This window comes from Anopheles cruzii, chromosome 2, assembly GCF_943734635.1.
Source record: "Anopheles cruzii chromosome 2, idAnoCruzAS_RS32_06, whole genome shotgun sequence".
NCBI classification, from domain to species: domain Eukaryota; kingdom Metazoa; phylum Arthropoda; class Insecta; order Diptera; family Culicidae; genus Anopheles; species Anopheles cruzii.
This window is the reverse complement of record NC_069144.1, coordinates 43,039,029-43,064,889: the sequence shown is the minus strand read 5'-3', so window position 1 is coordinate 43,064,889 and position 25,861 is coordinate 43,039,029. Positions and strand designations below refer to the sequence as shown.

General features: G+C 50.1%; 1 protein-coding gene across 1 annotated transcript; it reads right to left on the bottom strand.

Moving 5' to 3' along the window:
- Positions 1–633: 633 nt before the first annotated feature.
- Positions 634–1,594, bottom strand: LOC128267533 (peritrophin-1-like). Its single transcript, XM_053004388.1, has 2 exons — positions 1,516–1,594; positions 634–1,428 (listed from the first exon to the last, which is right to left on the bottom strand). Exons 1-2 carry the CDS (start codon positions 1,523–1,525, stop codon positions 788–790), a joined length of 651 nt encoding a protein of 216 aa, XP_052860348.1. The 5' UTR covers positions 1,526–1,594; the 3' UTR covers positions 634–787.
- Between the last annotated feature and the right edge of the window lie 24,267 nt (positions 1,595–25,861).

Below are 25,861 nucleotides of genomic sequence, written 5' to 3'. Positions count from 1 at the left end.
TCGCGGCGTACGGACTGGAGGACGTGCCTTCTTGACCCAAACATTCCGAATGGTCTCGCGGACTGCACCGCACTGTCGCGGTGGACAGCTCTTGTCGATAGGCCCGGTGGGCCGATTCTTAAGTCCATTTCCACCAACTTCAGCTTTCTGGAGCCCTTCCTGATTATGCTCTCTCTCTGTTGTGTCTCTTCACCGCAGCCTAGTCTAAACCTTCCCTTCGGACATTGTAAGGGCCCGGAGGTCAATCTGCATATATTGTGTGTACACGCAGCGCCAAGTGACATACTTTCGCGTGGCCGGCCCTAAGATAGCAGACCAACAATGCATGGCATTTATTTATCAACAACGCAACGAGTCTCTCAATTGGCGTGTTAACTTGTGTTTACTTGTTGTTGTCGCGGCCCGCGGCATGTTTTGATTACATGGCGGGACCCAGTTGGCCCAGTTTTCTTCCGGATCACCGTGGGAGCCGAGCAAAAAAGCCAGGCCCGCCGTAAAAATTCGTGCCCGAAGGTGGGCCAGAGTAAGAATGTTGGGATACGTGCTTGCGTTAAAGTTGCGTTAAAATTCAAGCCCATTTTGGTCGTACGGACCGTATTGGACATGACTTATCGAAGGTTCGTTCGTGTTTTAGAAAGCTGCTGTTTTTATTAACACCCGTTTATTTTCTATATCAACTTACAGTTATTTTTTCTGATGACTCCTCCAACTCAAGGTCTTCCGTGAATTCGTGAAGGACTTGTAGAAGTTCTTAATAAAATCCCATCCCAATACCATGCGGTCGCTCTCAGAAGTCCAGATTTAATAGGAGTGTTCCGAGTAGGATCGCCACAGAAGAAAAGCATCGAAGGTTTGCACCATTCTGGATTGGTGCCTCGGTCGTCGTGGTATCGTCATCGTCCGATCGGCGCACTCGAGCGCGAGCCCCACCCTTCGAAGCGTCCGGGTCACACTCCTTCCCGGCCGGCCGTTCGTAGTCGCACCGACAGGACTCGTGGTTCCAGTACAACCGCTTCGGGCAGCTCAGCTCGGTCGGTACGGTCGAAACGCAGGCGTAGAACTTGCGGCAGTCCCGGTGCGGCAAGAAGATCACCTCCTTCGCCGGGTCCGCGTCCAGTGGGCAGCGGGTCAACTGGGCCGGACACTTGCTGACCAGATCGCCACCCGGTCGCCGATCCTGCGCCACCGCACCGCCAGCCGGGGAACACTTGGCCAACTCCGGCCGGTCGCAGGACGACTCGAGCACGTTCCACTCGAACCCGGCTGGGCAGCGCTGTTCAACCTTCCGTGCTCCGACGCACGTGAAGTACCGTTGACAGTCCGTCGGGTGGGCCAGATGCACCGTACCGTGGTCCGAGACGGCCGGACACTCCAGAACGGTGTCGGCCGAGCTGGCCAGCAGAGTGGCCAACAGGCTGAAGCCCAGCACTGTTGTGGAAAGCATCGGAGAAAAGGATGGTCAATGTTCTTGCGGGGCGGGAGGCAAAAGTATAAACGGTAGAAATTAATACCCACCGAGAACCATCGTTAGAGGCTGTTTGCAACGGGACTGGATACGAAGACCGGCAGAGAGTTACAGTATCGGAACTGATAGGAATCTTCGCTCAGCTTCGCTCGGTGCCGGTTTTATAGGTCGCCCGTGTAGTGTGCGGCTCGCAAAGCAAACATCATCAGTTCCGATGTGGTCCACTCAAGTGGTTACATGTCCCATTTGTCGGGGTGCGATGTTTGCTCGCACTCGGTGACGTCACCAGCGCAAACCAGCCCCCCGCGTGGGGGGAGCGTGTTTGCCATTACATTGCACATCGAGCGCGTTCTGTTTGGCTTGTACATTGCCGGGCGGCTGTAAGGTCTGAATGATCCGAAGAGGCGTAAAAACAATTGACATACCTGTGTCATATGGTCCGAATGGTCCAAAGCCAAGTGCCGTTAAATATTTTTGATGAAAACCAGGCCCAACATGCGACGAATCGCGACACGGCCCGATCGGGCAGGATCGGGTTTCAATTGGCATCGCCTGGGCCATGCATCTTCCCGCCGACTTCCCCGACTGAGCGCCGATGGCCATCCCCAAAATCTGCCGCTCGGTGGTCGATTGTCACCGCACTAAATGAATTCACCCTCTTCATTTGCCAGTTTTCGAACTCATCGAGAGAGAGAGCCGTGCCCCCGAATCACCGGGGGGCCGTGATCCTGTCGTGCACCCAGCGCCCTTTAACCTCGTTCAGTTGGCCCTGTGTGTCTCTCGCTCTTTTAAAAACACACACGCACGCACACGCACGCTCCGGGATGCCAGATTAAATTACGCATTCAGACGCAATTGGTTACATTTACATAAATTTGCACGCACCTCCGCACCAGCCCGTTTTCCGCTTCCGAGCCGAGGACGACCGGCGAATGGCCCCACTTCCGGGTGCCGGGCACCGTCACCGTCCGGGGCTTCCACCTTTCCGTCGGTGGAACAAACATTAAACAACACCTTTGTGTCAAACCACCTCCGGGGTGGTTCGATCGATCGACGTTCGCCTCAAATCGCCTTCGCTTTGGGTGTGCATTTGAAAAATGATCCGCTCCCCGAAGAGACGATTGTCGCCCAGATTGTGGTGGACACTCTTCCGGGGCTCACAATTTACATAAAACGCCAATTGTGCCGATTGTCGAAAGTTAAAGCTTGTCCGAATTAAACGTCAGTGAAGCGTCTACTCCAATTAGAAATGACTCTTAGCAGCTTACCTTGACATTGTTTCGAATGATCATTGCAATGATTTTGCTTTCAATCAAGTTCTTCCAGAATAGCGTCCTACAGGAGACTTTCTGGCACACTTCAAATGTAGACTTTTGGAGCCCTACTTATGAACGACATGTTTGTCATTTTTCATTCAACATAGCGACCTATCAACTTTCATTAGGCTTTAATCTATTTATATGTTAATTTATTTATTAATCTCAAACAATCTTTAAAGCTTGAGTGTAGTCAGAATTTTTAATTAATGATATGAACTACTATTATTTCCGTTTTAGTTCTTCAAACACGGACAGTTTATGGTTTGTTAGCGATCTTTATTGTACTGGAAACTAATATTTTTAAATCAAACATCTAAAATAAGCCCTGAGCTGCCCAGCATCGGCAAATGTTCCACCTTAGATCTGCCAAAATGTAAATGTTTCAATTGCTCTAAAAAATCGGAACCGTACGAAAGTCTTTAACCTTGCAATCATGTTTAATTTTACATCATCGTTGATTTTCGTCATTTTATTTATTCCCTGGCATTATTTTCAAAGCGAATCCAAGCCCTTCAACTAAATATCAAACCCAAATTCGATATTACAAATCAAATTCTAATTTAATTTAACTAAAGAAATTCGTTATTTAGTTCGTGATAATAAAAAGGATTAAATAAAATCTGAAAACTATTTATTAAGCCTAAGTAGCGACATACAGACATATTAGCTACCGCAATAATAATTATGAATCAGAAAACGATTAATCCTATTCAGCTAAACAAAGCTGATCAACATTCGAAACGTCGGGATCTAAGAGGAGTTTGTAAAAAGTCAAACTAGTGATAAACTAAACCTCTTAAAGTAACAACCTGGGAAAAACCTCAGACTGGGTCTGTCAACCATTTCGTGGCCGTCTGAACTGTTCGTGTAAAATACTAATGCTCGATAAGTCGCTAAGGTTAGCTCTAGACCCTGTATTAGATTACTTGCACCAACTAATGCTAGAAACCTCCACTCCACTCAACGGGATTGCTCAGACTTCGGCGTTCCTGACTGACTGCATTCACGGGAACGAAAATCTGTCACACATCTCCCGGAGCGGACACAATGCACGGGGCACTCCGTTCGGGATTAGATTTTATTGCCATTTATAATCTCCGACCTCCGGTGCGCCACTTCCGGTGCTCTCAACGAACCCACACCCACAAGAAGAAGAGGAAGCAGTAGAAGCGCCGGAAGTAAACTTGCCCGTCATTTGCGCGGCGCAAGCATTACGCGTGGAACCTCCCACGGAACGCTCGCCGTTACTCCGGTGACACTTTATGGATGACTCAAAACTCTCGCCTCCGTCTCGGGCATGCAACATACCGCACTCCCCTTGCGGGCCACCACCGAGCGATCGAGGGCGCATCGAATTATCGAAGGAAGGGTTTTCTTCCGACACACACACACAGGCATCTTGAGGACTCAAAAAAGGGACATCAATCAAAAGCCCGCAAACAACGGCAACCGGCAACGGCGGTGGAAAAGTGGCGCCCATCATGTGGCTCAGACTCTTGGGGATTCCGCTGCCCCACATATGGCCGGAGAACAAGATCAAGATCCATTACTTCCTTTACCGTTCGTGGGCGAGCGCGGGTGGCCCGCGAGGTCTCTATTGGTTCGCGTCGCGGCCACGAGAAAAAAAAATGTATCACAGCGCATTGTGTGACGCTTCCGGAAGTGCTTTTCCGGAAATATCGTATCATTCGCGGTGGCGGAGCGCAGCAAAAGGGATAGCATCTGTGTGTGTGTGGGGTGGCTCTGCTGGACTCACCGCACCCCACGCGAGGACTAGGAATCAAGGAGCAGCAGCACTATAGGGGCCCGACTCGAGACGCGCGCGCGATAGTCCGTAATCAGTGGGTAGTGAACGACCTCGCAGCGCAGTAATATGGCAGCCGTGGAAAAAAGGACCTTTTATCCGAGGACCGCGGAGAAGGTATTTAGTTGAGCACCGAGATGGATGGCTGAATCCCTGGGGCCCTGCGTATGGAAAACTTCCCGCTGCCAGCCCGCTCGGCACTATTAATCATGTATAATTTTTAATAAACACAATCCAAACGCTGCGCGTCCTCGCTTCCGGAGCCACAGACACGGAGTCACGCTGCCGTAAGTACGTAACTCACGGTTCACGGCTGGTGAATGTGTGTGATCCTCTGGAGAGAGCGAGAGCGGGACAGAGAGTGGTGAATTGTGCAGAATCATTAATCACACCCGATATTACCGAGACCGATGCTGTGTGGACGCTCTGCTCCGCTGCTAAGTTGCTTGCTGTTGCTTGCTGCGAGCAACCGCGTCAAAGTGTCCTGTCCCGAGTGGGACGGTCCGAAGTTGTAAGCTGTGATGTAACAATATTTAACACGTTTGAGCAACGCTCGGGCACGGGCAAAAGAAAACCCAAAATATCATATATTATGTCTCGTGGTGGTTGCCAATGCGACCCAGACCGGGCGATGGGGGGCGGTGGCGAGTTTGCCGGGGTGACAGACCAAAGTACTTCCGGGTTCCGGCGTCGCAGCAGCAGCAGTAAATGAAAGCCGGCACGGGATAGTGTGGCCCAGAACCGCCAGACCGGAGTGGTCTCTTTGGCTGGCCGGGGCGTACTCTTGATTTGTGTTTGGCAGGTTTTTAATTTATCACACTCGGGGGCCAGCACCGATCGGCCACGTAACGGCCAGGCCAGGACCGGGCCGATATCTGCAGGTGGCCCTGCAGATGCTGCGCCGGTGACCGAACAGTTTCGGTCGATGAACACTTCAGATGAGCGATAGCCGATGGAAGCTGCGGCCTCGTCCACGCCCCGTTCTCGGAGGGACACCATTACACCTTTTTCCGCCATTTTCCGGTGCCGACTGCCGTAAAAAGTGGAGTGTGCACTTGGGCCGGAAGTTTTCTGGGCGCCCTTGAACAAACCACCTTGAACGTCCCAGACTCGACGAGGACAGGTTTTTGGGGAAGTTTTGGAAATGTTACCCATTTTGGTGTCGTCACTGGGAAAGTTTGTGGCGTTAAAAGTGTCGTTGGATGTGATAAGCGACACTCCGAGTGAGATGATCCCTCACAGGTGAGAATGGCCGTCTCATCGACCAGCTGTCTTTTAAAGTAAATTTTCTTTAGTGCAAAAAATTACATAGAGCAACAATTATGGATGATACAAACTTACAAGCATGTTGTATAGCAGCACACGCTTGTTTGCGGTGTTTGTGACTTGTGACCAATTCACGGACAAGTGTTTCTGGCTACACTTCCGTACGTACAAACCGTATGTGTACATCACTACACATTATGGTTTTATTACAGCTCGCTTTATAGAATCAATAAAACTTTGTTGGCAGTCTTGTGCCAATGCCAATGCAACACGCACAAACGGCACGCGCCCAGCCTTGATGTGGATTACGTCATCCAACAACGATGCATCCACGTTCTTTCTTTTTACATTAATTCTTTTTAAATGAATCACTTCCTACAGTTGACAGTTTTAGCTACAGACACGGTCACTTAACTTGACATAACTATGAAATTCTTAGTTTAACTAATTTATCCAGTTTTTAAGACTTGATCCACAGGCGAGCGTTGAAGCACTTGAGTTTGTAATTATCAACTCAACTACAACTTAATTAGGTTTCCGAAAGGAAAACTACAAACCGTGATTCAGAAAACCTTCTCTAAAACACGTCTTTCACGACGCATAATAAAACGATAGCCATTGGCTGTAAAGATTCGATACCCTGAGGAGTACAAGATCGACCTTGACCCTGTCTGGTCGCACTGTTGACTCGACTTCTACCGATTTTTTTACGATGGGAAAAATGGCCGGCAAAGTGTTGTTGTCGAACTTATCGAAATTTTCCGCGAGAACTGTTTTACGCCTTATCATGAAATGAACATTACCGCAGATTGTGGCTAATGATTGCAACAAGGTACTTGACGAAAGGTGTCTTCTAATAAAAACTTCCACTTTTCCACTTACCGTGAAAGAAATAAAAAACTCGTCAACACTTTTTTGTACTCCCAAGATTTGGGACCGCCCAATCCAAGGCACGGCACGCCTTTTCATTAGCCTTGCAAAAAAGGACTGAGCCGCTTGTTTTTAGAATTATCATAAAATTTCTATAAATTCACCGGCGGCGTACATGTGATGGGCACGTATCTCTCCCGGGCAGCTGTAACGAAGGACGCGCGCCGCATCCTCCCGGCGGTCGCGCGAAGGGTCAGCCTCCTTGGTCAGCCGTTCCGTCGCCGTCGAAATTACCATCGTAAATTGATGGCCACCGTCCATCCCGGCAATTTCATGCTCAATCCCTGTCCCCTGGCCCTGTCGTGCGCCCGGCGTTTGTGGAATTGTGGTAAAATATTGTCCATTTTAGTCACATTTTCCAATCCTATTAATCCGGGCCGGGGAACTCCGGGAATCGCCGGCGTTCGCCGCGCCCGATTGATCGCCGTGACGGTGTTGGCCCTTCGTGGCCCTAGCGACCGAGAGAGTCAGACAGAGAGAGAGAGAGAGAGAGAGATGCTGTATTGCTTGCCCGTAATTCTCTCTCTCGCTCGTGCCGGTAGTCCCAGGCAACCCACGGCCAGCATACCATTAAGTTGTCATAAAAAGGTACATCTAATTCCCCACCGTACTAACACGTTTCACGATCCGTTTTTTTCGCTGCGCTCCCTTCCTGCCTGCCAGCCACCGTCCGTATCTCCGATGGTGAAACCCCCTGGCGGACACGGCGCAATGATGCGTGCGGCACACAACTGGCCGGACGGCGAAGGACATGCCGACGAACCCCGACGGTGGTCGTGGTGGTCGAATGCATTTTCCGGCGGCCGACCATCCGTACGATCGGACCAGCACCGAACGGTGCCGCGGCTGGTGGTGGAAACTCATAAAAATTCAGCCATGTGTTGAATTACTTTTCACCGAAAAACCACCGACCGGCGAAGGACCGGCACGCAACTGACCGCGCTCCGTCCGAGCGCCGGCCAAAACACCATTTATGCAAACCAGGGCGCGCAAGCGTGGGCCACTCGTTTTGCGGGGGACCCGGCAGGACATCTCAATCTTTCGCCGTTCCGTCCTTGGCAGCATCAAAGTGTCCGAATCAAACGCACCCTCCGGCCACTCTCGCCGGGACCATCGGTCAGCGGGGAGACCGAGGCACGGACAAGCGACAAGCGGGAGCGGATGGGAAAATATTTTAACGACCTTTGGCACTATATTTTATGCTGGACCATGCGGCAACGGCGAGTGTGCATGGGAGGCAATATGGCAAATGGCTTCATCGGTGCGGGCTGGACACGCGTGGTACGATGCGAAGGCGCAAAGAATGCAGGGGGATGGTCAGTGGTTTGGTCAGATGGTCGGATCGGCAAAAAACAACTAAATGCTTCTTGAAATCTTGTAATTAGATGGATGAATAAGTGCTTCGCCCAACAGTGTGGGGCAATGCATCAACATATTTATAAAAATGCAGTCGAAAGCCGCTGTACGCTGGACAAAGCGCGAATTTCACGTCCCTTGTAAAGATGTCACGCTAAATAATAATGAAAATTCATATTTCTGTGTTGAAGTTCATGTTTTACCTGGACTACCTCTGGAGCACTGGAGTTACTCTAACATTCATCAATGTCCATATGTTCTCAATGGCTGGATGGTCTACAAAACAATATGAATAGTCCGAAACCTTAATATCATCATCCTCGAAGTTCTGCATGACCACTTGTACCTTGTGGATTGGTGCATTATCCTGTTGCAGGGTGAAATCATTACCAATGAGACGTTTTCTTTAATGAACTATTTTTTCATCAGCCCATTCATCAGAACAGAGTACTTTTTCCAAGAATTAGAAAGCTTTCAAAGCATTCCGATGGTAAAATATCATCCTTTTTTAAATTAATCTTACTTACTTACGGAAACTTGGCCTGATTTGTCTGCATCTTATGGACTACGTCGAATGATATACACAGAAAAGGACTTCTATTCCTTCTGATCGAAGGTTGTTTTGAATGTTTTGTGGCAGATAAAGGAGAATTTGTAGTTGAGATGTTTACTATAAGTAAGTTTACTAACAATATTTCAAGATTGTTGACATCATATCTTTAATGAACAAGTCAAATAAAGAAGAAATCATATCTTTATAACTAATTAATAACTAATTCTACACTAGTTGCTTTAATATCGAACAAAACAAAGGAATTAGATGTGAAAAACCCAAAACTTCAAGCTTCAAACATCGACTTCAAACAACTTTCTTAATAACTAATAAAACTTTAACTTTCGCTCGCGCTGGCGATAAACTTTCTTTCGCTGGAAACCGTAATACTGGCAACTAAAGAGTAATTTTTCAGGACTGAACTGACAAATCTTATATCGGATAGATTCTAGAAACCAAGTCATCAGCAAGTAATAACATTTGTACTCAAGTAGCTCATCTTAATACAAAACAAATAATTCATGAATTCGATCAGGAACAAGCATTTTGAAAAAGTTTTGATGAGAATTTTGCAACCAACTGTTTGTTGTTTTGGATTCCAGTACTGGTCGAATATTATACAAATGCTTCATCTAATCGTCCTTAGATCCTTGCTCAAAGCGGAACCCTTCTAGTGTCAACAGCACCGAGGTGATACCACAGCCACACCATACACACAGCCACACGAGGGCGTTAGTTGCCACCATGATTGATACATCACCATCAATTATGCCACGTATCTGCCGGTGCTACCGGCCAGCCCACCAGACCCCATGCGGAGCACCTCTTAAATTAAACACACTTTTCTTTTCCCAACTAATCGTAACCCTTGGCCGTGGTCCGTGGTTCGGCTCTGCCACCGCCGCCCCTACCGGAGGAGCCTCTTCCCGAAGGCAGGTTTCCAATCAGAGTAATAACTTAATTGATCACATTATTCATTCCTGCCAAGCCCCGTTAGTGGCTGGTCCCGGTCCTGATCCTGGTCCCCCGGAGACAAGAATGCGGAAAATAAAACCTCTTCGTTGAAAGGAAAACAACTACAGCCGGGGACCGCCGGGAAACGGAGATCAATATTTCCATAGCCGAACCGAGCCGAGTCGGGCCGGGAGAAGGTTTTTTTTTTTTGGTGGACTCAGGAGGGCGACAGACAACGGAACCGACGCAGAAGGCATCCTTCATGCGGAAGCGTGTAACGCGTTGGTCCTGGTGGATGTGGTGCCGTTAAAGAAAGCGGCATCAATATTTCGGCTAATCCCGAACGCATTCCAGCCCTTCCCCAGTCCAGGTCCGTGTCCTGTGTGTGTGCCCTCTCTAACACCCCTGGTAAAGTGGTGCTCGGCACGAGAGGACATTAAAAGGCGACATCGGTGTCGCACGGGCACAGGAATAACGGGCACCGAACGAAAGGGTCGTCGTCGTCGTCGTCGTTGGTGTTGCGTTACACGAGTCGGCATATTTACATAATTACACATCCTAATAGATTTTCATTAATAACAGAACCCTACGAAGCCGCACTCTCCCTCTCTCCCTCTGACGGGCACTGTCTCTTCTTTTTTGTTGTCGGTTCCGTAACTCATCCCAAAACACCCCGCGCCAAAGGATGGCAGCTGACTGTGGGCTGCATCTGGCAAATAGGGTTCTCGGTAGGACCTCTGGCCCGCGCGCACACACATCCTGCAACCGAGATTCGGGCCGTGTGGCACACGTCCACGGGGTGCGTGCCAAATCTGTAGGGCACAACACAAGGACAACAAGGCAGGAACCCCGAGGCTGAGACCGCAACCGAAGGGCCTCATTGTCACATGCACGCACGTCTCCTTCGATCATTATCGAATTCTCGTTTCGATTCGGGTTCGACTTGTCGTCAACACACCCGGGGCGGGCCAAATATTGGGCCGAAGGTGGCCCTGGAAAGTGTGAGGAGCTCGGATACCAACGCATTGTTTATGGATTGCACAATCGATCGGCATCGAATGTAGATCCGGATTCCCCGGAAGCGTTTGAAGAAGCAAAGTTGCGGAAGCCAAATGTGTTCATATTTCCCATACGATTCTTGTCTGGGGCGCTTGCGCTTAAGATGATGTCCTCGAGCGTGCACTCGGCCCATCTGCTCCCTCGGGCAGTCACGCGTCCTGTCTTGCGTGCCACCGAAAGGTGCTGCTCAACGAGTTGCTGCGCACGTCAGGCCGGAACAGTTAAACCGTAACCTGATACGTGCGTCTCGGATCTTCTGATCTCTCACAAGACGTCCGATCCCTGATCCCGTTCGGCAAAGACTGGCGGCTAGGCGGGTCCAAGTGTCGGGCGTCACAGCCACTTCCAGCTGCTGTTGCCGGTGATCGCGATCCTGGAGCACCCGGAGCGTCCATCAGCTGGTCCGTGGCCGTGCTGCGCACGGAGTGAAGTGGGAAAAGCCGTTCCCGTTGGTGTAGAATAACAGCAAACCCACGGCACTTACGTCACCGACCTGTGGCCGCGAAGGGGTGGCGGAACTCTCACGGGACTCAGAGCCAGAGCCATCGGCCAGAGCTGTTGCATCTGGCCGTGCCAGACTTCGTCCGTCCGTGATCGGAGGGGTCCGCCGTTCGCACCCTCCTGCGGCTCCGTTTCGCTTCATTCGATGCAGAGGCCAAATATTTTGGTTCTTTCGCCCGTTTGCTGCCCGACTGCCCCTTTTCCCGTACGTCGCGCACGGCACGGCATCATCTGTCAGGATCGGTTCTGGTCAGGAGCCCGACCAGCGCAATCGTTCGCGTCGGGTTCGTAAACGCCGTGCCGCCAAGGGTCATCCATCTGGTCAGCGCAAGGGCCCCCTGAAAAGGTCCTTGACCCGTCGGGATGATGCCACCGAATTCCGCCGAACCATGGTCTACATCAACAGGATTTGGACGCAGGATTCGGAGTCGAGACGAAAAACGGAACAGCCACCAGAACTTTTCCCACCCATTTGCGTCGGGATATGGTTTCCCCAAAAAAAATACGGTCAACAGTACCAGCCATCGTTAACCACAGCAATTATCGAATGTCGGTAAACCATCAATTTTATTGTCCAATCTGGCGGCGGTTCCCTGCCTTCCGGTTCGCTTGATGCGTAATTTCACGGTCAAGCAAAAAAAAAAAGGAAAATGTGCAAGCTCGCTTTCGGGTGCAGTTGCAGTTATGGCTTCTGACGGAGGCCTCTGACCTGGCACGTCGATCGATCCGTGTGCTCTCCTCGACCAGTGAGTGGCCAGATGTTATGCCGTCGTCAGGTTTCGCCGGGACTAATAACTAATAACGCACAACGCGGGGATGGCAGCCGTTCGAGTCGATGTTGCATGTGTGGAGCCAAAACTCATGGAACTCACCCCCCGGAGAACAGCTGGTCGTCGCACGCAATGCCCAGGAACTGGGAATGTGGAAGCCAATTACGCTGGACAACTCCGCCACGCAAACTGCAACGGAATGTGGGAACACAGGCAGGACTTTCGGCCCGATCCGTCGTCCGGCTGGGACGCGCACATGACGCGCGCTAATGGTCGTAACTTTATGTCGTGTTTTACTGTCGATAGGCGGCATGCGGTTTGGGCCTGAGAAGTGATCGTAAGTGACACTTCTCACGGTTCCACCGGGCTTCAGATTAAAACCCCGACGCACACACACACACACCCAGACGCTTCAAACAAACATTCTCCCGTCCAAAAAGGACCCCCGGACTCTGCAAACATACTGGAATCGATAAATAAAATCTAAAGCAAAGCCCGTTTTTCCGGAAGGAAAATTGCACCTTAAGCTATGCATAATGCGGTGAGATGGGTGAACCGCGGGCAGAAACCAGAAAAGAAGGCCCAAGCCGAAACATCAAAACAAACAAATAAACAGAACCGCAAAAAAAACGATGGACGCTCCCCCCAGCGTACTTTCTTCTCCAGGGGCCACCGTTTTGTTTTTGGCCCCGGCAGGGGGATTATGTGGCAGTCCTGCCCGTTGCTAGCATAAACAGCAGCAGCCCTAGGCTACGCGGCCGGCCGGAACCGGTCGGCCACTGTCATGAGTCATCCGTCGCCGGGGGCTATGCAACTGGCAACTGCAGGAGCTTTATAGTACACTCAATCTTTTATAGGCGCCCCATTTTTATAGCGCGCGTTATGATAATTCTGCGCTGTAACGCAATCGGAGTCTCTATATTAGTGTGCGTCGGTCGGGCCGATTGGGCCATTACGGGTAAGGGCTGATAATATTAAAGAACCACATTGCCAGTGTCAAATTTGGAGATTGAATTATTACTATAACATTGCCGACAACAAAATGGTGTCTCACTCGCAATGCGCCCGATGCAGTGCACTTCGACACGGATTAATGTGCCGACCGGCCAAAAAGGAATCTCTACCCAAATTTTACCCAGCCGAACCCACACGCAGTTCGCCGGCCGACCACAGCTGGGCAAAACGGGGCCGCCACTCACCGCCAGACCAACAAAGGACGAAGCCACCACACACCTTGTTTATTTATTTATTATGCAAAAACAAAATCTTGCTCATTAAATATTTATTCGTTGCAAGTTCCGGCGGGGGTCGGAGCGGACGGTGCTGGACCACTTCCGGCCCACTCCGGGCCGCTGGAAATCGACAGCCACACGCCAACAACAACGATCGGTGCGCGTGTATCGGGCTCGTGCCCCCCCACCGTGGGCGTTGCGTCTTAGTTGACGAATTCTTCGTACTGTTGTTATTATTCGGGAAGGGTGTTATGTTGTCCACTTTCTTCGGCCCCCCGAACGGAAGGCGAACGGCGGAAGTGAACAGGTTTAAGTAGCAGGGCTGGTAGATAAAAAGTCAAACATGACTTCCGGGGCGCCGGGCTACTGACCGCCGGCTGATCCGTGATCCCCCCCGGGTGGCCACGTGCCCGAGCGAAAAAGCGACGCGACGTTGCGACCCCGAAAAGGACCTGCTCAGGACCCACCGGTTGAAGCAGGATGTGAAATAACATTCGACCGTCGGCTGGCCCGGAGGGCCCGGTCGGGAAAAGCGAAAAATTAAATAACTTTCGTGGGCCCGTTCGGGGCCCACCACGGTGCAGGATGTGACGGAGGTCCTTTTCTGCGGTGGAGAGGGGGAGAAGGAGAGATTGAGGCACCGCGGTGCAGTAAGTCACTGGACCGATACCGCCAAGGGACCGCCGAGTTAATGTTATTCCCAGTGCCATGTGTTTTATGCGCCATAATTAAGGGCGCCACACAGGACGGTCTGCTGCGGAGGAGTGGCCACACCGGTGTACGTACGCACGCACGCACGCACGAGACCGAGACTTTTCCATTGCCCGCGTGACATTACGCGTACCCGAAGGCGCGGTTCGATCCCGACACCCTCGAGCCGGTCCCCGGGTAATGAGTATTAGAATTATCAGTTTCATTACTTTGGAGAGCCTTTTACTTCGGCTTTCTTTATCGCTGGTGCCCGAAATGAAGGCAGCCGTTTTTGGGCAGGACACCAAAGACCAACAACGTGGAAAGGAAGAAAAAAACCAGAAAAAAAAAACTCAAAAAGCAACCGCTTGGGGTGGTACCCTCAGCTTCACACCTAGACCGCCAGCAGGCCACCGTCGACGGGGCGGCCAGACCGAGTTCATTTGGTGTAATCAACGTTTGTTGTTGAATTAAAAATTATGGTTACCGGGGCGCGAGTGAAAATTTAAATGCAATAAAACAGCGCCCAGCCCAACGGCCCCGTGGCCCAATGCATGCGGAATGCAGAACGGAATTTACGGCGTGTTTTTCGCTGTCTGTCTCTCTCTCTCTCTTGACGCCCAAGAACACGTGCCACGAAGGACGACGAAGAGGAAGGCGACAAAAAAGCGAACCAAAATTACTTAAAATCATGCGCTCGTAATCGTACCGCCAAAGCATAACAAGTGGCCAGCTGATGAACTGACTCGTGGCTCGTGAATAAATTATGTTTTACACACTCATCGGCAGGTTGCACTGTTACGTTTGTTACGTTTGTTTCTATTTTTTTTTTTTGACTCATTTGTGTCTATGTCACGTTACTGTAGAGTGGTTCAGGAACAATCACTACTCCAACACAACTGGCAACACTAATGCTTCTTACTCAAAATAGTTTAGAACAGTTCAATCGAATAAGACAGTAACAGGAATTAAAATAACAATGTCGTTGTTTAGGAATTGACGTAGTGTCTTCTTAGGCACAAGAAGCTACACAAACCAAACTAAACAAAAATAAGAGACCCTATTGGCACTCGCTTTCGTTTACTCGTTACAATTAGCTATGGGCTCCAATTAAAGAAAAACATCGGCATTCTAAACAGCACCCAGGAGCCAAGACGAGTCAATATAAAAAGGAACGAAAAACATACTTCCAGCCGTAGTTCCACTTTTTAGAAAAGAAAGATAGAGTCTAAAATAAAGAAATCACTTCTCATGTACTATTCTCTTGAGAAATCAACACGACAAATGTGACTTTCTCTTATTTATTCATTTATTCATCATTTATGCATTATTATTAGAACGGACAGAGCCAGGGACACTGTACTGCCAGGGTTCAAACTGACGTCATTCGCATCCAAGACGAAACTACAAACAGCAACAACTTTGCCTAAGATAACCCACCCAAATTAAATGAGCTGAATTTGAATAAACTTTGCATTTACCAGACAGCTGTAATACTCTTGGAACTCTATGACAAGAATTGGATTGCCGACGTGATGTGACAACCTAAATCTTACCATGTTTGCATCATCAACTAGCCTATCTAGCGCTACGTGTTAAATGTTCTTGCAAGAACGTTCTCATTAACGTCTAATTTCACATTGTAACGACGTTTGAGGTTAAAAAAATGAAAACAAAAATTTCTTATAATAAAATTGTCTTGTCAGTTATGGTGGAAATAAATTACGGAAATAAATGTAAAGGTCCACACTTCCTGTTACAATCTAAACTCATCGGTTAACTAGTTTGAACCAACTGGGTTGAGCCGACGCAAAATTTTCAAAACATTCTTCCATTAATGAGCATTACCTGCGAGGCCAAGAAACCTTTCATCCATCGAATCGACCTGCAACACTCCTGCCTCAACGTAGAAATGCTTTAATTTTCCCTCTTCGATTTTCCACTTCTTCAATCACCGCTGCTGAGAGCTGCGAAGGCCCGGCGGCACACAGTGCGCCACATGAAAGTCGGGGCAATTTTACATTTCACGAACGGCACAGAACAACAGCAACACCCGGCAGGCCAATGGCAATGGCCAAGGGAAGGGTCAACCGGGCGAACGGGCACTTATTGCGTAGCAAGGGGCACGGGCAGCGACAACCCACAGGATCCTCCCCCCTCTCGCCATTGAAAACCCTCAAGACGCTGGCCGACCTTCTCCGAGGTCGGGGACCAGTCAGGTTCCCGGGGTCGGATGTTGGAACTAGATTAAAATTGTACTCTTTTCAATTGATCCTTGGAGAATTGCGACGACGACTTCCATCAAAACGGAGCAGCCATCGTAGGTTGCTCCGTAGGGTGCAGGGGATGGGCTCCGAGGGCACGGACAAGGATCAAACGCAATTAAAGTCCCACGATCGCCAGTCCTGGCACCGAGCGAGCTGTCGGTTTATGGTTGGTGCATCGGAGCGGTGAAGCACCACAACGCATGGCAGGCGCGGGACACAGGTACGGACACAAGAATCACGTAGTTTTCATACATTGCGACGCCAGCTACAGGTTTGCCACATATCGTTTTCACCCTTCTTTGTGTTCAATCAGGACTTTAAGGACATTAAATTTGAAGAATTGAGTTTTTCCTGAAGTTTTGAGGAAAAGCGTCGACAAAACGTGGAACGCACTGTGTCTTCTGTGACTGGGGAAAAAAGTGCATCCCAGAACTCATATTGGCACCGGACTTCAAACCGCTCGTCCTCATAGCGCGCCTTATGCAGCCACTGACCCTAGTGGCGGGAGACCCTCCGCCGGACGATAATGATGTTTGTTTGGTTCGTTCGCATGCAGTTTTTCTGCCCCACGGTCCTCTGCCTCAGGGCCGTGCTCCTCGTGCTCCGTGCTGCAACTGGTTTGATTTTATTTTTATTTTTAAATTTCCCTACGCCCGCTGGTTTAAGAAACAACCCGGCCCAAGTGCCCGGGGCCCGAGGGCCAGACTCTGTGATGCAACTCTGGCGTGCGATGCGTGTACCATTGCTGGGTGCACTTTCCACTAACCATGCTGCTGCAGTACGGCTGAGCGCCCCTGAATGGTAACTTTAAAGCTGCCAGCCAGTTGAAGAGCATTTTTAGTTTTAATATGAGAACTAGAGCCCATAGGGAGGTTCTGCCGTTTTGGGAATCGCTGCACGGGACTAATGAAATGGTTCTCCAATCTATTGCGGAATGAATAAAATGTGGATAAAAAAGATGAATACCAAGCTGGCCAAGCTCCATTTCATAGGAACAGGATTGGACCTTTTAAACCACTTCCGGGCGACAGCCTAGAGAGAGTTCTGAAAATGGAACCAAAATTGGAACACCGAAAAACCCGACCGTTTGTAGCCGTAGGGCTTTAAATTTGTCCTCTGCAAGCACTTAAAGTAAATTGGAAAAAGTAAAAAATAGCACACACACACGTGAAATCAATCAAACGATCAGTCCCAAAAGCAGTTCATCGACGATTGCGTCGGAGATGGAGCACCTCCCGACCAACTCCCGTTTGCTCTTTAATCCAATTCAACTGTCATACTTGAAACACACACGCACGCACGGATTGCAAAAAAAAACCCCTGCGAATCCACAGGAAAAAAAAAACAGGACCACTGCATCACAATGCTCCGGCGTGGCCACCGAAATCGATACGTCAGTCAACATATTGGCAGTAAATAATACCGACAAACGGGGCTGCCGATGACATATTCGCCATTTGCCAGGTTGCGTCGCGCCGGCCGAGACTTTTCTCCCGTCCCGAGCGGCACTGGAAATCCCTGCTGACTTTCCCCCGGCGCACCGACCGACGGCCGTCCGATCCGAGGACGATCCTGGCTGTGATTGCGCTGCGGTCGAGGTAACGACACTCTCAGCGCCCGGCATCGTGTGCGTGTAAATTCCTCCGGGAGCTCTCGCTCTCTCTCTCTCCGGACAGTCCGGATTCGGTGCCAGTGCGTCCGGTGAGTCTGTTAAGCGATCGATGCCGGTGTGTCCTCCCGCAAGGACTTGCCGGATTCGTTTCGGTCGTTTTCAATTCCTTTTTATATTGCTCCTCGGAGGCCAAGCTCGGCTCGGCCCCGGCGAAGGTGGTGTGATGATTTAAGAGCCGACTCTTTCGGCGCCTGGCCGGTCCCGTGCCCCGCCGGGTTTGTCGTCCTCTAGCAGGACACTGCTGCTGAGTGGATAGATGGATGGAGTTGCGTCGATTGATGGCCGACAACGGGGATGGATGGACGTTCGTCCCCCCAAAAAGTGCGCCAGTGAATACGCTCGCCACTTTTCGCCAGCGACGCACATTCGGAACACACGTTGGTCGGCTCCGGAATCGACGACGACCCAGGCGAGCTCCGCCACGAAGATTTGCTTTTAAATTTCTACAGACAATCTGACGACGCTTAACGGATCCGCCTCTGGTTCGTCTTCGCCTCGGTGGCTCGGCCAGATCGCAAATCGTCGATGCCGCCGTTACTTTCGGGCGATTTACGAGCCAGTCAACCTGGTGGGCGAAGGAATGTTTCGACACAAACACTGCCGCAGGGTATACGGTTCTTCGTAAGAAAAAGTGTCTCTTTCCAGTCGCTCGACGGCTACGCAAATGTTTTCGAGCGACGACGTCTAATTCCGGACGTAACGCACCGCTGCCCCGGGGGGAAGGTGAGCTGGAAACATTCCAATCGTTGTTGCGTCAGCACAGGGTGCTGCGGACCGGAACTGTTACTTGATATCGAATTGAAGAATCAAACGCGTGTGGGTCCTTGAACTTCATCACACTCCACATCCTGTTGCTGCAAACTTCTACACATTTTGGACCAAATGTTTCCAGTTCCTAGAAATTAATGTTTGTGAACGCACCTGGATGTTTTACGCAAAATGGTGGACATTTGTTTGTCACTTGGTTTGGGTACTTGGTCACTTGGTTTCTTCAACTGGTTAGCATTATAGGATTAGCAATAGCGTTATCGTGCGCACACCGATCCGAATCTCCAGGTTCGTAATACTTGTACTGATAAAGTAATTTGGTCGAAATTCCTCTTTAGATTGATGTTCCAGAATTCAAAAGTTTACGTCTGAAGCCTTGCACTATTCCAACATGCTCTGTCCAATGGAGCTGTGCAACTTTGAAGTGTCCATCATCCATGGGTAAACTCTAGCAACCAAAAACCTGAATTTTTAATGGACTTCCTTGAAACTGGAACCCTTCGATGTACTTCATTTTTGTATCCGCCTCAAAATTAGTTTATGGACCAAATTAGATAAAGTTGGCACAGGTTTATCGATTCTTATGAAACTTCTGGATATCTCATTTGGAAGTTAGAGAGTTGGAATAGTTATTTGATTTTATTTTGATACCTAATTTTGCGTTGCGCTGTAAGTGACTCCGATCATCCCTGAACGGATCACCCTCTGCCTATTGCTTGCAAACGTCACCTGCAAGTTAGCATCTTCGCACAGACACATGCCCATCACTGGCACGGGAGTATTTTTGGCAAAGTTGCCAACTATGCGTTCCAGTGGCAACCAATCCCCGCGACTGTCAGCCCTTTGCCGGCACCAGCTGTTCCGGGGGCCGGGCCCGGGGGGAAGGTCGGTGGTGCAAAGCATCTTATTGACAAATTTCCCTGCCCATTATTAAATATTATTTATCACCTCGCCAACGAGTGCCCACGGCGGCGGCGGGCCCTACACAATCCCCGGGGTTCCTCAAAAAAGGGTTCCGAAACCGAACCGGGAAGGGCCCCGGTTCGGGTTGCGTGTATCGTGTCCTGTGCCAGTGCCAGTCACGGAATAATTGGTTGGCCAAAAACCCATTCCGTCCGTCCGGACCCTGGCAACGGCAACCCCTTTTCCGGTGCTTCTGGTTCTGGTGCAACATTCGCCGGAAGCGCACGACCCCGTAGGTCCTGCATTGGTGGCCGGGCGGATGTTTGACGGGCTCCGTGCGTGCAAAATCTGGCATCCCGGGCTCCGAAGGATATTCCCCGTGATCACCTTGCGCCCAGGGAGCGCCACGCAGTTTTGGGCGAGAGGGACTCGAACGGTCCGGGGATTCGAAAGGGATTCCTTCGACAGACACAGCGGGGTTTGGCGCGCGTTGGTTGACTTTTGTTTATTTATTGTAGCTACATATTTCTCCGACATTACGAGGGCCGAGCAGAGGGCCGTTTCGCAAGCTCGCAGCAAACAGATAACCGAATTGGCAGCATAATCTGCGTTGATCCGCATTGTTCTATCAACACATCGTCAAATGTGGATATGCATAAAGCGAACACACACATTACTTATTCATGGCGGTGCCGTGTTGGAGGACCAAAATGGGTGAACTTCGATTCCAAATACAGCGATACACACACACATGTGGAAGGGAATGTAATGAACGACCTCAGAAACCGCGGGGAAATATTTCACCCATGTTATTGAGAAAACTGCATATAGACCGGGGCCCCCTGGTTTTTATCGGAGATCATCGTACCGGTAAATGCAAACCATATGCTGCCCGAGCGCATGAGGCTGCGAACGCGTGCTCCGTGTAGCACCTGGAACCCCTGGAAGCCAGGTTCTGAAGGTGTTTTCGTCCTGTCCATCATCTCCAATCAGAGCGAGCCGTTCCCGGTTCTTATCGCCCAGATCCGCGCCCTGCAGATCACTCGTGGCAGCAAACCCAAGTCTCAATGCACGCTGCACTTTCGCTGGCTTCCGTTAGCCGGTCCTGGCGGCGCATCTGGCCTTCGCCATGGCTTTCGCGAAGGAAGAACGAAAGCGGAGCGACGACGAACGAAGAAAGCAACGTACGAAAGGGAACCCGGAATAACGGAACAGGAGGCGTGCACCGAGCAACAGGACCCCCGAGGAACGAAAAGGACGAAAAGGAATCGCGGGCGCGCGCGCACACTCACTCGCGTATCCTGTCCGCACACCAGCGATTGACGCAGTTCATCATCCTCGTTCGCAGATGACGCGTGCGACGCCCGGTTCAGACGCGGGCCAAAAAGGGCGTTTTGTTGTGTGTGCGTGCGTGTGTGCATGGTTTTTTGTTCCTTGCCACCGTACGATCCCTATGCTGCTGCGCTTCCTGTTTCGCTCCGGCGCGTCCCTTCGCTTTTTTCGTCGCCATCCGCCGTTGCATGTTTAATGTTACACCGGCCAAACATGCAACTGGTTGGCCACCACGACAGGAGCAGGAATATCCTCTTTTTTTGTGTGCCCTACGTCCTGTATTCAAAAAAGAAGGATGCGATGCAGATGCGCGATTGATTGGTGATCCGTAACGTTCGTGATTGTTTTGATCATTTTTATGCGCCAACATTGGCGCTTGGCGCTGGCGGACCGAATGATTCACCGATGGGAGCGTGGTGGCAGCGAGGAGCGAAAAGAAAGGATACGGCGACGACGATAACGGGGCACCGGCCCCCAACCGGACCGAACGGCTGGGCGAGTTGGAGCATATTTTGGGCCAAGCATTAGCCATGATGAACGGGCCCGACAAAAGTTTGTCACAAAATCGGCACGATAAATTCTGCCTCCTGACGCACGCCGGTGCTGGACGAACCCACGATGGTCGCACGGTAAGCTCTTTAATTTTAATTTTCTCCAACCGGACCACCGGGACCAGCGCCACCGGCCACTATGCACTTAGAGGGCCCGGGAGCACGGCATCATCCCGGTTTAATGCGTGGAAATGGCCGACGCTATAAATTATTTTAATGCAAAACTCCACTTCCGGCTCGCCGTCATTAATCTCGTTTATCGGACGTTAAGCTCCGCAGCCGCAGGATCGCTGCTCCAGGATTTTAGATATTTATTCGGTGCCCGGGATGGGACGGGGCCCGTTCTGTTTCCTTTGTTTTTCTTTTTCATTTTTATTTTTGATAAAAATAATTATGAACAACAGGAAAACCGAAAAAACAGAACAATAACCGTTTTATGCTTTCCGGAGTTTTATGTGCCACAAACACGGCGGAGCCACGCAGCCGACACGTAGTTACACGATCGGTGACGAGTTGGGTTTTGCATTTTATGGCGTGGGCTCGGGTCGCGTCGCCCATTTCGCATTTGTTTTGGCTACAAATTATTTAAATCCATTCCCAGTGCCCAGACCGCCGCGCAGCTCATCAAGGACATCTGGCGTTACGAGCCATTGAGCTGGCTTAGAAAACTCACCAATCTGCGGCTGCGACTGCAGACTGCAATCTTACGGTCCATTAAATGGCACCCGAGTGCGCGTGAGAGGGAGAGAGAGAGAGAGTTCAGTAAATCATATGCAACGCCGGAATTGGGTCAGCTCCCGAAAACCTCGTAAGCCTCGTGGTTGGCCGCCACAACGAGGTGGTGGTGCAGGTGGTGTGCGGATGGTAAGTTGTTCTGCGGGTTTCGTTTTGCATCGCCGTGTGTGTGCGCCACAAACCCGGCTTCCCGGCTGGGCACGAGAAATCCCGTTTCGAAAGATGCTCGGAGTGCAGTGGACCCGAGCACCCGAGATCAACGCCACTGCACCAGACTGAGGAGCAGGGTGTGGGGGACGGGAAATCCAATTACAACGCTCCGGTATTATGGACGCGCCAGTCAATCAAAACTCGCCAAAGGAAGTGCAGCTTACGAGCCAGGCCGCGTAAGGACTACTGCAGCGCCAAGGGAATAAATAAGAAAACGAGCCGGAACGTATCCTGCAAACCCGGTGGCAAACGCCAAGACAGCGAAAATAGCATAAATAAAGGTGCAGCAGCAGCAGACCGGGGTTGCGAAGACAGGGAGAGAGAGAGAGTGCGAACGAGAAGGACTGCGGATAGGGCCAGGGATGAGAAATTGAAACCAATATATCGATAATATTATTATTCGTGCAATGTGCATCGAATGCACGGTTGCATTTTCATCTTCTTCCGCGTCCGCGCAGCTTACGCTACTGTCTTGAGCCGTTTCTCTCTCTCTCTCTCTCTGTCGCTACCGGTCTCTCTCTCTTTATGCTCCAGTTTTATCTCCAGCTTCTCTTCCTGCAGCTACGGAGCCCCGTTTGCAGAAAGAGATATGGGCGAAACCGGCGCAAGACTGGAGCTATTACCGGAAATCGGAACCATCGGGCGGACCTGCAACGGCAGCAAAAACGCCGTTCGCCGTTCGCCGAATGTCCCTGTGCGCGGTCGACGGGAACTTTAGCCCGCCCGAAAGCGAGCGAAAGCAACAGCCCGGCCCAGCCCGTCCCGGACCGGGCCGGATTTCCTGCAATCTGTCTCCAACGATTCGGTAGACCATCCAGATCGGTCGGTAGGCCACAACCCTTGGCGGCGGCACCGACGGCGGCAGCGGCCCCGACGGCAGCGTATCCTATTACGTTGATTACATTGTGCGAAATGCATTTGTTGCGCGATGGCTGCACGATATGGTGCACTCTTTCCTGTTTCCTTTTTTGTTTCTTTTTTTTCCTTGTTTTTTGCTGTTGCTCCTTCTGTAACGTCCCGACGTATCGGCGATCGATGTTACTTTCTATGACATGCCATTCTATGTTTCCAATTTCGCAAATGCATCGCCAGCGCGATCGCTGCCTCGCTGGCTAATGAAGAAATCGAGACGATCCGACGGCAGCGGTGGTGACGGAGGCGGAAGGGGTGACGGTGGTGGCCAACTAACCTGCAAAGCGTGGCGCGCTCTTTAAAACCCGCCGGAACGCCATTACTTGACCCCCATTTATGCTGTGCGATGGGCGCCAAACGAGAGAGCGGAATACGGCCGATTTTAGGTGTGTGTATTTTGGGGTAAAAGGAATATAAATCATTTACAAATTTACTTTTAATTGTATAACACAAAAGTACCAGGTGTATAAGTGGAACAAGTGGATTGATGTTTTAGATGTTGCTAACATTCCTAGCATTTGATATCCCAACAATGAATGTCGATGTGAAACCCCCAGAGATAATAATGGTTCCACGATAGAAATGGAGTCCTTAAAGCAGAGACAGCGTTATTTTTGCCACTTTTTCAGCATTTTGTAATACTTACTTCAAATTCGAGTGAACCGCCTTTTTAAAAGACTAACCGCAGAGCAGCAAACCAAGCTACAGAGTAATCTTCTGCAGATGCCACGTTTTTCCCCGAACTCCAATCCCGTTTGATGCCATTTGGTCGACTTTTGCGTGATCTTTCCGGTGGCCGTCGGTTGCGGTCGGCGCAGGCAAAGTTCTCTCACGCCCTCCACCGACCACCGTTCGCACGCAAAACGTTAAACGGTTTAACAAAACTGGGCCCATTAACTGCAAACACCAGGCGTTTTCCGATTCCACCCCAGCACATTCGGGGTTTGCTTTTTTCGGGTCCACGATTTCGGCGACAACCGCAAGTACGGCTTGCCGGGCGAATATCTTCGGCGCCGGTCCGGGAACGCGACGACGGCGCGACTAATGAGCGAACCGCCGGCCGCACAGCATAATCACCCCACTCGCAGCATAATTTGATTCCCACACTTGGCGGCACGCACTGTCACTTGCAATGACAATTCGAGTTCACTAATCAGTCGACATTAATCACGGGCGAGAGTGACGCCCGTGGTGCGCCGCGATCCGACCCTCCGATGGCCGAAATAAAAACACGCAAAAGCGACCCGAAGGACCCGGGCGGGACAGAGTTGACGTGTTTTCCCCTAGCGCCCGGTCGGCCCTAAACAGCTTCCAGCCAGATTTTCGACCCCGTCCTCCGTGTGTGTCCTGTTGCGCCGCATTCGTTCGTGCTCAACTCCGAACCAAAATCCTGAGGCGAAATCAAATCGTTTGTTGTACGAAACAAAACGAACATTTGAAGGATTCGTAATAAAGGCGCGTTTCCGGGGGGATTACTCAACGAACAGCATAAATAAGCCGTTGGTCAGTGATTTTTGATAGATTTTGGATAAAGTCGTACAAAACACATGTGTTTCTTTGTTAATTTGCTGTTCACGCAAAATAAGGGCAATAATACGGTTTGATGAAAGTTAGAGTAATTCAACAAATAGAACCACGAATTTTATTGTAAACCTTCAAACAGTTGCTCAAGTTTAAACGAGTAAGTTTAATGCTTCTCATTGATTTTTTAGTGTAAATTATCATTATCTCTATTTTTTTGCACATATTGTAACAAATCTATCCACAACACAAGTCAATTTCAAATTAGCCTCTTGACATGGAACACCAAAAGATCACGAAGGAAGCTGTATATCTTTTTTTTTTTAACCTATTACAAAGTATAGACTCATATTGGTATACAATAAACTAAGTTTAGACTAGACTGAAATATTTCATAGAAACGGTTTTATCGGTATCAGCCATATTTCGGCTGCAATCATTGACGACTTTCTTGTTATGCCAGTGTTCTTCAAATTCTTTTGCAATTGAGCAATTGTACGTGACATATAGTATTTTATTTTTTCATTGATTACTTACTATGCGAAGAAGCAAATGCTCTGACCGTTATTATCGCGATTAAAAAGTATGCTCCTTCATTCAGGGAATTTCTTATGGAGTGCTGTTTGCACAATTTGCAAAAGATTTGACTAAAACTGTAAATTAGTAATAATATTAATGGGCGATAAAAGTGTGTCCCCTGTTTGGAACGCATTGAAGGCTAATTGGTGACCGAGACCGATCGCTTCCCAGTTGCCGTGCCCCGATACGAGACAAATGTACGAAAAATAGAAATAGAAGATTTTTCTTTCCATAAATTACGATAAATTTACTGCGCTGGCTGCACTCGAGATACGGGGCGTGCTGTTTTGCTTCGCTAAGCTGAACCCATTTTTCATTCCGCAACGCATCACTGTAAAGCACGTCGCCCGTGCGTGCGTGTGTGGTGTTGCTGCCGCAACCACAACCATCGCCGCACGCACGCACGCACGCAACGCTCGTCCTGACCCCGGACCAGCGACGAACTTCGTCGATAAAAACCCGGAAACCCGGGGTGGAGAACTTGAAAACGTATCTCATCAGCATCAGTTCCG